The sequence below is a fragment of the Drosophila rhopaloa genome, unplaced genomic scaffold (assembly GCF_018152115.1).
Source record: "Drosophila rhopaloa isolate 14029-0021.01 unplaced genomic scaffold, ASM1815211v1 contig_167, whole genome shotgun sequence".
NCBI lineage: Eukaryota > Metazoa > Arthropoda > Insecta > Diptera > Drosophilidae > Drosophila > Drosophila rhopaloa.
In genome coordinates, this window is record NW_025335047.1 from 4,033,357 (window position 1) to 4,049,708 (window position 16,352).

The 16,352-nt window shown below is 42.5% G+C and overlaps 4 protein-coding genes across 5 annotated transcripts; 2 read left to right on the top strand and 2 right to left on the bottom strand.

Annotated features, from left to right (window-relative positions):
• Nucleotides 1-28: 28 nt before the first annotated feature.
• On the top strand, nt 29-1,496 carry LOC108047401. The gene is made up of 6 exons (XM_017127555.2): nt 29-234; nt 306-491; nt 547-750; nt 833-1,069; nt 1,122-1,168; nt 1,232-1,496. The coding sequence occupies exons 1-6, from the start codon at nt 88-90 to the stop codon at nt 1,290-1,292; spliced, it is 882 nt and encodes a 293-aa protein (XP_016983044.1). The 5' UTR covers nt 29-87; the 3' UTR covers nt 1,293-1,496.
• Nucleotides 1,497-1,766: 270 nt separating this feature from the next.
• Nucleotides 1,767-2,969, top strand: LOC108047443 (diphthine methyl ester synthase). The gene is made up of 2 exons (XM_017127629.2): nt 1,767-2,014; nt 2,079-2,969. Exons 1-2 carry the CDS (start codon nt 1,880-1,882, stop codon nt 2,787-2,789), a joined length of 846 nt encoding a protein of 281 aa, XP_016983118.1. The 5' UTR covers nt 1,767-1,879; the 3' UTR covers nt 2,790-2,969.
• Nucleotides 2,968-4,202, bottom strand: LOC108047442 (COP9 signalosome complex subunit 6). The gene is made up of 2 exons (XM_017127628.2): nt 3,710-4,202; nt 2,968-3,649 (listed from the first exon to the last, which is right to left on the bottom strand). Exons 1-2 carry the CDS (start codon nt 4,085-4,087, stop codon nt 3,005-3,007), a joined length of 1,023 nt encoding a protein of 340 aa, XP_016983117.1. The 5' UTR covers nt 4,088-4,202; the 3' UTR covers nt 2,968-3,004.
• A 630-nt stretch (nt 4,203-4,832) lies between these two features.
• Nucleotides 4,833-15,573, bottom strand: LOC108047446 (elongation of very long chain fatty acids protein 7). 2 transcript variants are annotated; one of them, XM_017127634.2, is made up of 7 exons: nt 15,481-15,541; nt 15,119-15,420; nt 13,343-13,533; nt 13,190-13,270; nt 11,354-11,516; nt 10,699-10,835; nt 4,833-5,750 (listed from the first exon to the last, which is right to left on the bottom strand). In XM_017127634.2, the coding sequence occupies exons 2-7, from the start codon at nt 15,276-15,278 to the stop codon at nt 5,484-5,486; spliced, it is 999 nt and encodes a 332-aa protein (XP_016983123.1). In that variant the 5' UTR covers nt 15,279-15,420; nt 15,481-15,541; the 3' UTR covers nt 4,833-5,483. The 2 variants fall into 2 exon arrangements, with proteins under 2 accessions (XP_016983123.1, XP_016983122.1); XM_017127633.1 differs by having other exon boundaries at nt 15,119-15,573.
• Nucleotides 15,574-16,352: the final 779 nt, after the last annotated feature.

Sequence of the window (16,352 nt, forward strand, 5' to 3'; positions counted from 1 at the left end):
GTAAAAGTTTTTCATAGCTTGGTCACTCTTTAATTTTCTTATTTTGTTTCTTTATTTTTTGCGCATTTATTTTGCCGCCAATAAATAATGAACGTATCTGTGACATCCTTGAACATGCTGGAGGAAGACGAAGTGCGTCTGGGCTACAACCATGAAGACATCCAGACCTTTCTGAAGAAATCGTCTATCAAGGACTTGTTTCCCTACACAAGTGAAATCACAGAGGCAAAGCGGGTAACTCTTTAATAACTTAGTTTAAACCTATTTATTGTTACTAAACTATACCATATTCCATATTAACTTAGTTACTGGATCGATTTGTAGTCACCTTATCAGGGAAGCTGGTGCTGCATCTGGAACAGCTATTGGATCTGTTTAGCCTGTCCATTATGATGATAACATACGAAAAGGAAAATATGCTGGTGACGAAGGAACGCTTTATGTTAGTGGATGTGGTCAGTCATCTGGCGGATTCCCTGAGTTCAGAGGAGGTAGTACTCTCCACTTATCACTTCTATTCTGTATATTTATCCCTAAACTTCTCAGATTATCTTCATGGCCACTGGTTTGTTCGAGAACTTCGTTTCTGGTCTGGGTTTGGAGCGCTTGGAAAAGGTTCTGGACGTGCAGGCCGCCATTCCCGCCTTTGTGGAGTCCTCCGGACTAGGACTCAATGTTGCTATGGCTCTTTTGCTTACCATAATGGGGCGGTACATAGGAGTACAAGTTTATCTGGATAACAAGGAAACTGTAAGCCTTTAATGCTTCTATCCAGTCCATCACTGTTCGCAAAGAGCAATAAATTATAAATTGTTTTCGCTACATTTTACAGGCTCGCCAGGCTTTCGAGATGGCAAAATTGATCAACTGGCAGCAGCTGGCGGACAGTGGCCGCCATGCAGATATGTATATGCTCATCCGAACATTCAGCCTGATCATCAACTGCCGTCGTTCACGAGAGGAGTGTCCTGATTGGAAGAATAACCTGGGTCCCGAGATACACAAATACTTCCTGCAGGTCGGGAAGGCATTCGATAAATCTGCTGAATATGGGGCCTTCCAAATGATGGTAAGTTGGTATACGTTTATCTCGCAATTTGTTTGATATATATTACTTAAAGATTGAGCGTTTCATTGCCTACTGCGTTATCCGCGGAGCAACCACAACGTAAGTTCACGGCAGTAAGTGTAATAAATAGATTTCTTTCTAATAATTTATTTTCCTTTATAGCCCTCAACTATGCACCTACAAGATTTCAGAGATAACTAATTCAGAGGCTGACCAAATTTAGGATTAAGTGTTATGTTTCTGTTTAGCTTAAACTAGCTTAGCAATGTGTAAGAGTATGTAAGTGATGAACATAGTTTTTAATTTGAACACATTTAGCATACAGCTGAGATGAAAAACAAATACCAAATATCTAATCTGTTAAGTAGTGGATAACCTTTTTTTTTTTTTAAGAAAAAGATTTTTAAAATTAAATGAAGTTGGCGGACATTGACCTTGTCTTTTTAAAGTGCGCCTTTGCCATTTTAAAGTGCGGTCATACTGATGGCTCTGGCACTTTAAGATATATGGCAGTATTGGTCATTGGCCAAAATATTTTGATGTGGAATAATAATTATTTTAACTTATTTCAAAGTTTAAAATCAATTTAACAAAATCGATTATATAAACCCATTTGATTTATTTAATAGACCAAAATAAGCCATAAAATCTGTAAAGGTTTTTTTAGTGCTTTCTAGGAAAGCAAGATTTTTTGGCGCTCTGGCCGCGGTCACACAACGCCCCACGGCACGTGTTGACTGCATTTAAAAGCGCTTTTAACAACATTTGGCAGGAGTTGCAGTGGCCGAGCAGTCGCATCAGTTGCCCAGGATGTTCTACCTAATCGGCCTCGGCCTTGGCGACCTCAAGGACATCACGGTCAAGGGTCTGGAGATAGTGAAACAGTGCAGTCGCGTTTACCTGGAGATGTACACCTCGATTCTGGGCTGCAGCCTTGAGGATATGGTAGGTATCCATTGGTTTTCGTATGGGGAGAGCGCCCACCCTCATGTCTCTGTAAACCCCACAGCAAGAGTTTTACGGACGACCCCTCCTGCTGGCCGACCGAGATCTGGTAGAGCAAGGAGCCGATGAGATCCTGGCAGGGGCTGGCGAATCCGACGTGGCCCTGCTCGTGGTGGGCGATCCCTTCGGCGCCACCACCCACACAGACTTCATACTGCGCGCCAAGGAGAAGAAGATCCCCTACAAGGTCATCCACAACGCCTCGATCATGAACGCCGTCGGGTGCTGCGGCCTGCAATTGTACAAATTCGGCGAGACCGTGTCGATTCCCTACTGGGACGAGACCTGGAAGCCGGACAGCTTCTACGACAAGATCAAGCTGAATCGCCTGCACAACATGCACACGCTGTGCCTGCTGGACATCAAGGTGAAGGAGCCAACGCCGGAGTCGCTGATGCGCAAACGCAAGGAGTACATGCCGCCGCGCTTCATGAGCGTGGCGGAAGCGGCCCACCAACTGCTGTCCATCGTGGAGAAGAAGGACTCGCTGGAGAAGAATACAGTGCTCAACGAGCAGTCCCTGTGCGTGGGACTGGCCCGTGTGGGCCAGGAATCGCAGCAGATCGCCGTCAGCACGCTGCTCGACATGCGCTCCACCGATCTAGGCGGTCCTCTGCACTCACTCATCATTCCCGCCAAGGAGATGCATCCCCTGGAGGTGGAGTTTCTGCAGCAGTACGCCGCCAGCCTGAAGCTGGACGACTACAACCACTAATTCCACTGGGAAAATACCTATTTAAGTGTCTAGGAAATGTTGTCTGTGCATCTGAATTGAATTTACGAAGCAAGAGGAGCTGGAAGCTCAGGAAGAAAGTGATATCGCTTGATGCCACCCCCGTATACGTATGTAGTCTGCCCCTCGGCAGCTGAAATAAAACCGCATTCACCCATCGTACATTTATCTCAGAGGCTTTAATGGGGGGTTGCATATCAATAGTAGAGGCCTCGCATACGGCGTGAGGATCCCTGGCGGTCGTATAGCATGTTAAACTTATTCACAAAGTGGTGCATGTCGTTGCAGCCCTTGGTCAGCGTGCCCAGGTAGCTGATCAGGCCCACATCGTTGCACTGCGTGTAGAACTCCTCCTGGAAGGCGGGCACCTGCATAACGGGCAGACGGTGGCACAAGGCGTAGGCCTCGCGCAGAATCTCCTGGTTGGCCCGCAGCTTGCCGGCCTCCACATCGCGAATGTACTGCAGCACGATCTTGATGCGAGTATTGAGCATCTTGATGGCACTGTCCTGGGCCACCAGATGCTCGGCCACCACGCTCTTCTCACCGGACTCATTCGAGGTCATGCGCGCCACATGGTCCACGCCAATGCGCTCCGCCTCCTCGGTGGCCAGTGTGTAGGTGAGGGGCACGAACAGCATGGTGGCCTCACCGTCCACCAGATCGATCAGGGACTCAAAGAGCTTCAAGGGGAGATGGTCCACGCTGCGGGAGAGCGGATTGAGCTGCAACATAATGGGACACTCGTTGATGGCGGCTATTTGTTTCTGGATCTTAATGTCATCAGCCGTGGGATTCTCGCCCGTTGTGTACCAGCCTATGAAGTCGAGATCGCTGAATACCTGGGGAGCACATAGGGGATTATCTAGTCTGGCAATGGGTGTGCATACTCAGGTACCCACCTGCTTGTACTGTTGCTCCTTCTTGTTGTAGTAATCCTTGTTGATCACCGTTTCATCCCCTATGACGTCCGTCTTGAGTTCAAATGAGTTCATGATCTCAATGTTGCGACCCTTCTGCTTGCCAATTAGGGCTCCGTACACCTGACGCGGCTCACCGTGCTGCGCCCGGAATCGTGTCCAGTGCTCCGATATATTCATTATGACCAGCGGATGCAGCGAAATGGTAACCGAGCCACTTATGCCCGCCGCAGCCATTATGTTTCCCTGGGGCTGCGCCTGTTGGTCCGGAGTGAGATCCTGTGATTTGCTGGCACCGCCGGACGAGGACGAGGTGCTCGGCTTGGCCGACATGTCCACATCCACTTCCATTTGCTCCATGCTGCCTGCGAGCTCTTAATAAATCGTAGTTAGCGGTAAAAAGTAAACTCGAATTCTTTTTGTTTGATAAGCTCCGGCTCTCCGCCAGTGTGACCGCGGCTTAGTTGCTTAAAAATACAAAGTTTCTGGAGAGTACAGCGAAGACTCGAATCGTAGTCCATTACTCATGTATGGTGAAAATTAAGCGGCGTTGCCATGTTGCTAAAAAAAATGGTGAGTAATTTGAAAACTTTAGTTTAAAAATCAAAAAGCCTGAATTTTTTAATCCTGGTTGACTAACATTGCCTGCCAATCTAAATTTACTTTATGCTAAAAAACAACGTGTTTTAAAAATAAATCATCTCTGTAAATTTTTGATAAATCAAAGTCTTTACTATATAATTACATATATTTATTTATTAATGTCGTACTTAACTAAACGAAAAAAGGCATGGTAAACATCATTTTTTTTTATTTCCATTCCTGTTTAATCAGGAAATTGCGGATAATACCTATGTAAGAACTTCGTTTTAACAAACTTATGGTATGGGAGATTGATTTTTTAACTTCTAGTGCTTTTATCAAGAACAAAGACATAAACAATAAACGTTCAGTCATTAATTCCGGTATTTCGGATTTCAAGCGGATAGAAACTATCTTGAGTTCTTGAGACTTATTGATCTCTTCCGCAATGATGACCCTGCCGTTTCTCAGCTCTGATCTCCTAATGAAAAAGCAGAACAAATAAAAACTCACTTTGTTGGTTTTGTTTTATTATATTTATCTTTTCTTCGTTTTATTTGTCTTCGCTTTTAATTTCGTGCTCGCCGTATTTGTTCGTGCGAATGTTGTAAGTTAGACTAGTTGGCTTAGGACTACAAATATTTAACATTAACATTTAACAGGCTATTTACAAATCGTCTATACACAATTACAATAATCACTTAGCCTAGAGGGGATTAAAACTAAACGCGCTTCGTTCGTGAGGTTCTAGAATTAGGCGACTTACACATTAGGCAGATCTCGAAAATTGACCCAGTTTGTTGTACGGTTTGTTTACACATGCGAATGCAGCAGCCACAGATGATGAGGATGCGAAGCGAAGCAATCAAGCGAAGCTGGCTGTCGGTTGTCTATCCATTGTAATCAAATTGAAATTACGCATGCGCCCCGTGTTCTCCATGTGCGATCGATCATCGGCAGGCGGACTTCCTCTGTGTGTGTGTGTGTGTGTGTGCATGCTCGTGTATTTATGGCTCTTAAGCTTAGCTTAGCGTTAGTTGAAACCTTTGTACCAAAACTACTTCCGTTCCGTCCGTTGCCATCACCAATCTGATCCGTGTTTATACAAAATTTGTTCCCCCGTTTCGGGCAATCCCTGGAAGCACTTTCCCTCTAAAATCTGACTGATTTCGGTTTAGTTGGCCTTTAGCTTTTGCGCCACCATCGCTGTGTTGTTGTTGCTGTCCGCCTTGCAGGGCGTGGCATCGAGTTGCTGCTGTTTCTGCTGCAGCTGCTGCTGCGCCGCCTTGGACTTCCTGTAGCTCTGCATATAGAAGTTCATGAAGAGGCAGAAGAAAATGGAGGCATTCAGCAGGAGCAGCGCAGAGATGAACTTGGAGAACTGGCACTGGTTGCTGAAGAGGGCGCGGAGGGTGTGGAAGATGCACAGCACGAACTGGGCCTAAATAGAAGGAAAGTATTGCGATTTAAAGTCAGTCTAATGTTAGCATATATGGATGTCAGAAGAACAATAGCCTGGCTGAACTTTGTAGAATGTACATTTGGTACTTAAAATGGATGTCAATAAACAAAAGCCTGGCTGGAATATGTAGAATGTATTTTTAGAACATAAAATGTATTTCTGGTCCAATATCTCTGATAATTGTAATTTATCATTTGTTTTTCATTGAACAACAATTTTAAAGATCTAAAGATATTTTGTTTTCAACAAAACCCAATAGCTCCATTCTTATTTAAAACTTTTCCTGGTAGTCCAAAAAATGCAAATGAAAATAGACAGATTTTTATATTATCACAGCTTAGAAGTGGCCTAAAAAAGTTTTCGTTGACTTTTCCGCTTTCGACCTACATCTTAACCAAACATCTTACTTTTTATTGCCTAGATTTAAGTACACTGACTGATTAAGGTTGAAAAGTAAGACCTCGCAATTTAATAGATGATGTAATTTCTATCCATACGTTTTCAACAACAAGTGTTGTTCCATTTAATCATACATATTAAACAGTTGTGGGAATCATGTGGCAAATAAACTTGTTACGCTTGAATACTGGGAAAGTTCTGAAGAGAGCACACACCCCTTCCACTAACCAGGTCATAATCAGAGCTCAACTTGACCCACCTCCTCCTGGTCATTGGCGCTGGCGAAGGGCAGAGAACTTGTCTCGTTACGGAAGTTGTAACGTCATCCAATTAGCCGCGTCGCTTACTGCCAAGTCATTGCTTTTTCTAGCCTTTTTTGCAGCCCAGGTTACAGCTCTTTGAATGCGGCTAATAAAACAAAACTGCTGCCAGTGGAGAGCACCCTTGAGCTGGGCGGCAATCAAAAAGCACTCTGTGCGGCTACAATGTGCGCACATTGATTGGAATTAGCCGGAGTGTCTGATATGCGGCTATTAACTAGCCGTGCTGCTAGTGGCTAGTGGCTATGTTTAGCCAAGTCCAACAAGCTGGCACTCGATTGGCCTTTATCGACCCCGTGGCGCGTGTTGTGGAGCCCATATTCATCGCTTCTGTTTGATCTTGATCGATCAAGGTATTTAGATGGCACCCACTCCCACGACATTGAAGACTTAACAAGCTGCACTCAGATCTCGGGGAATGTCAATTGGCTTGTCTTTGAAATTCCAGTTTGATTTAATAAAGAATAGTCTAATGAGGCCAAGGAATTGCCGACTGTCACCAAATTGACATTTTTGGAGTTCCATGAGAAGGTATTATTTAGAAGAATTTTTAACGAAAATTAGTAATTGTATCCTAATCCTATCACTAACATATATGTAACCTAGCCTTCTCATCTTGATTTACTATGGCTATCATCTTATAAAACATTTTTTCCTGTGCAGCAATCTCGACAGCGTGCAGTTTTCGGTGACCTACAAATTATTACGCTGGCCAGCCAAGCGCTGCAGGTTTCCATTACCACTGCAGCAACAACTGTTGGCCAAGATGGCAACTGCAACTGCTGGCCAAGTTTGCGTCTTGCGGTCCGTTGAAAGCCAACGTCGACGCTTAAATGCTTCATTGCACGAGACACGAGCACCGTGGGCACCGAGTGATTGATGGAAATGGGCCGATTCTCGAGTTTATGGGAAGTCCAGCCTGACCAATGGCCGGCTTCCTTATAAACGTTGCCATTATTGAGAGTAAACAGCTTTTATAGAATCAAAATAGTTTCTAAACGCTTTTTTGTTTTCCTCACATTATGCAACCACAGTAGCTTCTTCCATAAATTGTTTGTAATTAAATGCTAAATTATTTTTGCACGTTTTTTTATAGGTTTGACCTCGCTGTTTGCTTGTGGTTCGTGCCGGATTTTCTTTGATTAATCTAAGAGAATAGATTTTGAAACTTATTTTGAACGGAAATAACTTTTGCTTATTGTTTAAACAACAAAACCCAATCCTCAAATTAAAAAGTTTTATATTTTATTAGTCGACCTGTCGAAATTGCGATTGATTTCCTACCGAGCCCTTGCTAAATGGCACTAAAAACTATTTTATCTTGCCAAATAACTATTGCCATCTGATATTAGTAAGGCCAACTAGGCTCGCCCCTTTCAAACATGTTTTTGGCAACTTTAAATGACATTTTTGGGTTACAGTTTTAGATTGTAGCCCACACTGACCTTTAAGATCAATTACTTTGATTTGAAATTGTTTATTTCCCTTTAACTACCTGTTTAAACATTCTTCTTATTAACTGAAATATGTAAGTTAGGCACACAATCACTTGAATTTTTCTTTTTTAAATAAAAAGTAGCTATTACTGTTGGTTATAAACAATGTTCTTGGTTTTCTAATGATGTTTTTATATTAAGTATATTTTAATTATGAATAGATTTTCTCATTAAAATATGAGAATATGTCTTTATTGACCCACTGTTCCAGCACAATTGATATTGCACAATCGTGCCATAGATCATTGAACGCTGCTCCGGTGGAAGCGAGTGTGCGTGTGCCGGTGACTACCGGTCGAAAACAAAAGCCAGTTGCACTTGCAACATGACTGATCTGAACTGGCGTCTTGGATCGCCGCACCGGCAATTGAAAGTGGTAGATGGCTTGTTGACTTTTACCCAGACACGGAGTCGGGCCCAATTGCATGAGTAGTCTGCCCAGTGGTCGCCATCGACTGGTCCGGACTCCGGAGTGGGGGATTATTCACATGCAGCCGCAACAGCCGACATAGACACTCACCCAGTTGGTGTGGCAAGTTCGTCGCGGTGCTGGACAAAAGTGAACGCTACCGCTACCGCTACCGCTCGACATTCATTGCCGCAAAACGGAACGAACACGAAATGATAATGTAATCGAAACTGGTCGGATCGGTCGGCTTGGTTGGTGCCGCAAATGTGGAAACTCTCGGTGGAATTGGAATTGGAATTGGCCTACACCGGCGAGTTGCGGGGATGTTGCAACAAATCGCGGCCAGCCAGCTAGCCGAAATGTTACCAACGGCAATCGGCAATCGGCAATCGGCAATCGGCAAGCGGCAAATCGGAACTTAACTTCAACTTGGGCCTGCCTCTTGGCTAAAATGTGGAGCGTGCGATATATGGTCAGGCGATTTGCGATTTGCGGCTAATTGGCGGACAGGAACGGAACTGGAAGAATCCAACTGGTTGCGCAGGCCAACAATTGCCAACACTCACTGTAAGCCAGCTAAAATCGCACAAATTGGCATGACAGATAAATTATCTATAAGATGCGCTCGCCTACTCATTAAAAATGTCAGTATGGCGCAGTGATCGGATAAACACCGGAAAAAATTCAAGTTCATTTTATCCTGTATCAACGAATAATTAAGCAAGGTCCTTAAATAATATTTTTTGGTAAAGAAAATAGCTAACTTCTCCATAGATATTTTTTGTATGCTATCTAGGTTCTATATACTAATCATTAACTTTCTGACTTGTTAAAAAACGATTTTATATAATTCTTTGCAATTAAAAAATACTTAGAAGTGATTTGAAATAAGAATAGGCCTACAATATTTTTTCTCTGTGTAGGGCTCAGCGTGAGGCAATTGGAAAAACATCAAGAAAACTGCACTACGACAACAATAAAAACAGCAATCAAAATAAGCACTCTATTGACTACATTTGCAAATTTCATAGAGGCATAAATCGGACACAGTGAGCACTCGCTTTCAGCGACTGGAAGAGCTGGTATGGGTGACCAATTTCGTGGGAAATTATAATTTACTTATTAATTTTTTAAGTGTCTATTTTTGGTGTAGTTTTCATAGGTTTTTTTTTTAGTTTATCTGTATGTGGAATACCCACTGCATGCCTCCTGCACAACTGTCTATGTAGAAAAACAACCTGTGCTTGCTACTTAACTTAGTCACCGAACGTTTGACAACTCAACTGTGGAGCAGAGCTTCAAGGCAATTCACTAACTAGCAGCTACGGCAATAACAACTACAGCATTGAATCTCGATTCGAAGGAGGCCAGCCACAGCAGAACAAACTAAACTTGCCATATTTCCATGCGTTTCAAGAATTTCGAAACTTTGAAAACGAGAGATATGTATGTAGAAAAAAAAAACGCCATTCGAAATGCAATGGAACTTATTTACCGGCTTGGTTCGCATTTGTTGGGTCTTTCAATTATGCGTGGCCACAAAAAAGGCTGGCCAGCGAGATCGGTTCAAGTGAAGCCATTCCAAGAGCCAATCTAATACAATGCCAAATTGGCAGCATAAAATCGGATGGGAAAAACCAGAAACCAGCCGAGAGATATCTAGATCACATGATTGGCGACTATCTCGGGATTTGTCTTGTCTCGTTTTTGTTTCGTTCCGTTCGCCTCACTTTTGCTTTCCGATCTCGATGTTGTGTAATCTCTCAGAATGTGCGATCGATGGCCCAGAGATTGGCCTTTGGCCCCAAAAAAAAAGTTTGGCCAAAACTTAAGCGCTAAGACAAACAAACTGGTGGAGTGGCATTTCGGCATGTTCGGCTAATGCAAGGCACAGTTGGAGTTAGAAGCATTGGCCAACATTTTATTTTGGCAATATAAGCACGGATAGCAACTGGTCTCCGCGGATGCGATGGTGTGCGTGCCTTTGGGCCCAATGAATAATGCCAATTTATGTGGCAGAGGCTGGCCGCCAGTCTAAAACTGTGAGGCACGGCTGGGACTGCCGGTCTAACTGGTTTGCATTTTTCGGTTTTTGGCAGCTTCTTGGCCAGATCGACCAGGCCAATTGCTGGCCACAGCGACTAACTTCGATCTATGTCCGAGAAATACATTTCACACATGCCAGCGCAGACTTCTGAACAAGTTTCGTTTGATTTTCGCCCCGGTATCTGTGCTGGAACTGATTCCATTTTAATGAGCTCGAGCCTGAGTCCGAGTTCGAGCCCCACCCCTGCTGTACTTACGATCTGCAGCTCGGTCATGTATTTCTTCCACCACAGGAACTTGGCGTACTCCGGTCCCATGGCGGCCATCATGTAGTAGAAGTACATGCACACGTGCACGAAGTTGTTCAGCAGATTCGGGAAAGTGGCATTTCCACCTACAAGGAAAAATGATAAATATGAGATCACTGGGGAAAATGCTACCCTCTTTAGGTAATCAAGTCAAAAATAAGATCATCAGTTCTGAAAGCTTAAAGTCTGATTTAGTTGGAAACTATACATTTGGCATTTAGACAATTTGAAATGTTATTTTTGCATTTATTTAGCATGAGTGGAGTAATATTTTTTGTTTGTGCTTTTTTACGTTAACAATTAATTATTACATTTTATTACTATGCTCTTTTCTCTCAACTTATTGTTATTGAAACTAGATATTTGGCATCCCTATTAGCAAAGTTAAATGTTAATTTTTTATTTATTTAGCAGGAGTTCTTTATGGGGTAATATTTTTTGTGTATGCTCTTTTCATTTACAATTATTACAAATTAATACTATGCTCTTTTTTCTTAACTTATGTTTATTTGTTATTCATTTTGATCTTCAATAAAAGTTTATTTTGGTATGAAAAATTAATGAATTCAGGCACCTGTCTTTGAGGATCTGATTTGTTACTCACCCGCAAGGAACTTGACCAGCACCCAGGTCTCCAGCGGCGTCACCGAGTGATGGTAGACGTGCAGCCAGGTGATCTGCGAGGACTTCTTGCGCAGCACGAAGAACATGGTGTCGGCGAACTCGGTCAGCTTGGACAGGTAGTACAGGTAGCACAGGTTGAGCATCTGCCGGAGAAAAGTGAGGAAGGGGGGATTGAGGGACGGGGGGCCAGCAGTGCGGATGACCTAGCAAGGTCGTTGTGCAATTCGCGCCCATCGAGCAACGTGCCCAATTAGCGTAGAAACCGCAGAAGAACTTGCGCAATGACATTGACAAAGTTTTCGTTCCGTCGCTTCTCTTTTAGTTTCGTTTCGCGTAGTTTCTTTTCATGTCGGAATGCCTCGCACTTTTGTTTTCCATTTTCCGAGCAAAAGAATTCTGCTGGTTTGCAAGTGAAACGTTTGGGCGCACTCGGCGTATGCGCAATGTAAACAATGCTGACTTTTACGACTTCGCTAAGGCGCCGTGGACTTATGGAAATGATCATAAAACTGGATGACAGACGCTAATGACACTTGGGTCCAACGGAGTTTATTGACTTGTCTTCTGGGCTTGGCTGTTTTTTTCGGGTTTTTTTATACTTTGTTGCGGATGTGAAACCGATCAATGAATGAGTGGGAAAAGGTCTTGCCTGGTCAGCGGTTTCCACAGATTTTATGCTCTATTGATTCAAAGACTAAGTACTATTCCAATTGCCAACAAACGGCGGAACAAACTGACTGTTTAGACCGCTTTAAATGTTGTTAATTTGATTGTAACATAGGCAATAGTCAGCGGCCTTGAGGGTGTGGCTGTCTCTAATTTTTGTTATTTGTGTAATACTGGAGGCCTAAAGTGATGTCAATGCATAAAGTCTTTATAGAGTCTTTAATTTGTTTATTGATTTTAGCTGAAGTACTACAACAATAAAGAAATCTTAAAAACAATTCGGAATGTTTTAACTTTGGCTATGAAGTAATAGGGAATTTATAGACTCTGTTTTTTAGTCCACGATTTACTTATTAACTTTCGTGAAATAAAAAGAATTAAGAAAGCAAAATTCAAGAATTTTTAAAACTATTAATGTAATTTTTGTAAACTTTTTAAGCTTGAATAAATCATAATTTCAGAGTATATTTCGATCGGTTTACAAATTACACTGCCTTTGTTTTTGCTACTGTTACAATTTTACGGACATTTAAATGTCTCATTTGCGGTGCACGGACAAATTGGCATAAAATTATGCATTTAACTTTAAACTCTCATTACACAATTATTTATTTAATTGTTTTCCAGCATGCCGAGTGGTCTGGGAAAAGGGAAGACAATCGATGGTGAAGCGTAACAAATGGCTGGCCAAAAAGCCATTAGACATAGAATTTGGATTAAGAAGCTTGTTTCGGTCCAACCACTTAATTGCCCAGCTCAGTACATTTGCATGTGAACTTTGTGCCTTTGCCGAGGCATAATTAAAAGGTTTGTAGTTGTTTTCATTTCTGCGCTATGACTGGCCAAAAACCGCTTGGCTTTGAGCTGAACTTTACGGGCCAACTAAATGGCTCTTGAGGTTGGCGGAGTCAGTGAGTCATCACAAAGTAGAGGCAACGAACTTGCTAGCCAACAGCGGAAGATGAACACGGCAAGGTGAGCCGAAAAAAATGAAGAGGCAAAAAAGATAGAGCAAATGACAAATGCCAAATTATATAATAGAGACCATAAACTCCTTAAGTCCACGCGTGCCTCTCGAAATAGAAATTTGATTGGGGATGAGCGGGTCTGAATCGATTTAGAATCGGAGTGACCGGTTGCGACCACTTACCCGCTTTGAGCTGTCCGAGTCCGAGTAGTCAACCGGTTGGCACTTCAGATTATAGTAGTTTAGCCAGCCGGCCATTAGGTGCTGTTCGGGGAAAGCGGAAAGGGCATGCGATTAGCTCGACGGACACTATGCTAATTCGCTGGTCCAACTTACCTCGTAGAACATATAGCCACTGAGGGCCACCTGGAAGGCGTTGTAGATGACCAGGGTGCGGCGCAGCTGGAAGGGCTTGCGGTCGCGCATGAAGAGCGGTCCAATGACCAGGACCCAGGACAAGTAGATGGCCACCATGCCGAAGGTGAACATAGGGTGCTCCATCAGAGGGAAGCGCGTTGCACGCGGATCTGTGAATTTGACCACAACATCAAAACAACTTGTTAATTGCCGCAATTCTGTTTTTAATTCATTTTGCTTTCGGTTTTGCCTATGCTAATGCAGAGACGACGAGTTTGATTTGCATTTGGGATAGCCAGGCCATTCAATTGATTCCGGCTGAATGAAATCGTGGCTAAATATAAAGTCTACATGTCACTTGCATCGTTTAAACTGCCAGCACAATTGCCTTTTCACTGGCCAATAATTGTAAAATATGTGAGGCTGGCATGCCGCTTAAGGAATTATTCCACTGCTAATAAACATCGACGTCATAGCTCAGTAATTTACATGAAGGAACCCCCAGAACTGATATGTAAATTGATTGCGTTTTAAATGGAGCAACTTTTCCATACTGTCTGGTAAATAGTCTATAGTAATCGATTTAAGATGTTGTTATGATTTATTTTCCAGTTCAACATTATTTCAAATATATAGTTGTTTACTGCAAATATTCCATTGGTAACTGGGATTAATTTTTTATGCCGGGACTTCTTGACCTTTTAATCTGGGCAGTCTGTTGTGCTAGGAGCTGCACTGTCATTCGTAACTCATTTTAATACGACTAATTAGAATATAAGTTTATATTATGAATTCTTTAGCTTTAGACCTTTTTCTACCTATAAGCGTGCACTTAGAAAAACTTTTTATTCTATCTTCTATTTTTTATGTATGATAAATATTGTTTCTGTTCTAATCATAAAAATATATATTTTTGTTTGTTTATTTCCTACGTGCTTATCCTCATATTACAACATGTTAACTCTTCAAGTTCGTGTCCTAAGTCTTTTGTTTACAGACCCGTACTTTCAAATTTCCTACGTTCGTGTCCTAAGTCTTTTGTTTATAACCAAAAACTGGGAAAGTATTTGCTTCGTAATCATGATTTTAGCAAAACGTAATCTTCTTTAGCTCGGTTTAAACATTATTTGCACTGCTTTTTATTGCATCTGCCATTGATCTTTCACCGGTGACCCTTTTCATTGCCAAGAACGTGATCATGTGAATTTGGGACACAGTCACCAAGTGGCTTTTAAAACGGAACACAAGACCCCAGAGGCAATTGGAATGTTCGAAGTGCTCCGGCTGCTATCGTACCTAATAAATACATGCTCAGTTGCACACGGCTTAAACCCAAGTCGTCGATGTCGACGGTCGCTTCATAAAAGTGTCTAAGATAAACAATGTAAATACATTTTAATTACGTTAATAATTGTCAAAAATACAATTGACACTGCCAAGGTCGCCATTTAATACGCGCACAAACACAGAAGAAACCTTTTTTAATTGTCCTAGAAGTTTTTGGCTGAGCTTTTGGCTTTGTCTGTTTACTTTTTTTCTGCTCATTTCATATTTCAATCTTTTTTGAGTGCCTTCGGCTTTGCCGTTTTGTATTCGCTTTGTTAGGGATTTACGTTTTTTTTTGTGTTTGTTACGATTTGCAAGCCATAAAAATGTCAATTTCATGGCAATTCGTCATTTTTATGGATTTATAATTTAGTCGGCTGATGCACTATATATGAAAAACACCAGGGCAGCCCAGCACTTGACACCTACCGCCGTAATCCTCTTCCACCAGTTGGTAGTAGCGCTGCACCAGGCCCGTGTAGTTGCGCGTTATGTGATGGGTCTTGAACTCATCCAGCGCGATATTGGCTATCTCCACGACCATGTCGAATCGCGAGCTGCTGTTGTAGTTGTGGTAGTTCATACTCATGGTGGTATTTGACGTTGCTTTCGACTCCTGGCGTTCTGTATTGATCTGTATTGGGTATCCAAAGCTCCTCGCTTCGCGGTGTTTTATTACAGTTCCTTTAGGTCAGAGGCTCGCCGCAGGATTTTGCATGCTGCGCTCAAGCCTGTTGAAAAATCACTTTATAATCCTCTCGTTTTGACTGCACACGCTCAGAAAACTGCACTTTTCGACTCGCTGAATTGCTGAATACTATTGCTCAAATGCGATTAAATGTTGCCGCGCAGACTTTGCTGGATTCTGCCACCACACCGTAGGAATGTTTATGCTCAACTGAATCTAAAACTTCTCAGCAATCACAAGATAAAGTAACTTTTTCGCAGCGCCAGCGGAGCAGAGCAGCGGCAGCGGCAGAGGCTGAAAAGCGGCGATCACGACGCTTGTGCAAAATACTTGGCAGCCATATAGCCATATAGCCACAACTACAAATGCCAGATAGAGCCCGACTTCGGAAACTCAACGAACCCCGAATAAAGCCATAGAACAACGGAAGTTTCGTTCAGTTTAGCGCCGCACTGCATGCAATTTTCGGTGTCTACGTGTGTCTGTGTTGGCCACAAACCCCCTACCCATGTGTGTGTGTGTGTGCTTGGCCCACTGAGTCGCTTTCGAGTGGTTTCGATTTTTAGCATGTTCCGTTTGGCATTCAACATTCAACACGGCGATGATGCTGCCGCTGGTTTGAGCAGGTGAATTTGCTTTTTTATAGGTCAATGCACTGCGAAGTGGCTGAAATCATGAGTGTTTGCAGATGGAAATTCTTCTGATTGTGGTTTGCAATCTGCAAAGATTTACTATGTTGGGTAAAATGACTAATTAATTAACCGCTTAAGGTTTAGAAGGAGAAGTTTTATTTATTCTACAGTTTTTCATAGGAATTGAAAAATATTAAAGTCAAAGTACTTGGCCCTAGAATTTAAATATAAACATTTGTTTGCAGTTTCTATCTATCTGAAACAAAACCAATTTAATACAGGTTTTAGTAAAATATCCTAATCTCTATAACTGACAGTTTATTACAAATCAATTATTGGGATT

Coding starts and splice junctions, on each gene's coding strand:
- LOC108047442 (XM_017127628.2), bottom strand. CDS start 4,087: ATGGAGCAAATGGAAGTGGATGTGGACATGTCGGCCAAGCCGAGCACC. Junction 3,650..3,709: donor AGGAGCAACAGTACAAGCAG/GTGGGTACCTGA, acceptor TGTGCTCCCCAG/GTATTCAGCGATCTCGACTT.
- LOC108047443 (XM_017127629.2), top strand. CDS start 1,880: ATGTTCTACCTAATCGGCCTCGGCCTTGGCGACCTCAAGGACATCACG. Junction 2,015..2,078: donor GCTGCAGCCTTGAGGATATG/GTAGGTATCCAT, acceptor TAAACCCCACAG/CAAGAGTTTTACGGACGACC.
- LOC108047401 (XM_017127555.2), top strand. CDS start 88: ATGAACGTATCTGTGACATCCTTGAACATGCTGGAGGAAGACGAAGTG. Junction 492..546: donor ATTCCCTGAGTTCAGAGGAG/GTAGTACTCTCC, acceptor TAAACTTCTCAG/ATTATCTTCATGGCCACTGG. Junction 1,070..1,121: donor ATGGGGCCTTCCAAATGATG/GTAAGTTGGTAT, acceptor TATTACTTAAAG/ATTGAGCGTTTCATTGCCTA.
- LOC108047446 (XM_017127633.1), bottom strand. CDS start 15,278: ATGAGTATGAACTACCACAACTACAACAGCAGCTCGCGATTCGACATG. Junction 13,271..13,342: donor GTGGCTATATGTTCTACGAG/GTAAGTTGGACC, acceptor TTCCCCGAACAG/CACCTAATGGCCGGCTGGCT. Junction 5,751..10,698: donor ACATGACCGAGCTGCAGATC/GTAAGTACAGCA, acceptor CCTTCTATTTAG/GCCCAGTTCGTGCTGTGCAT.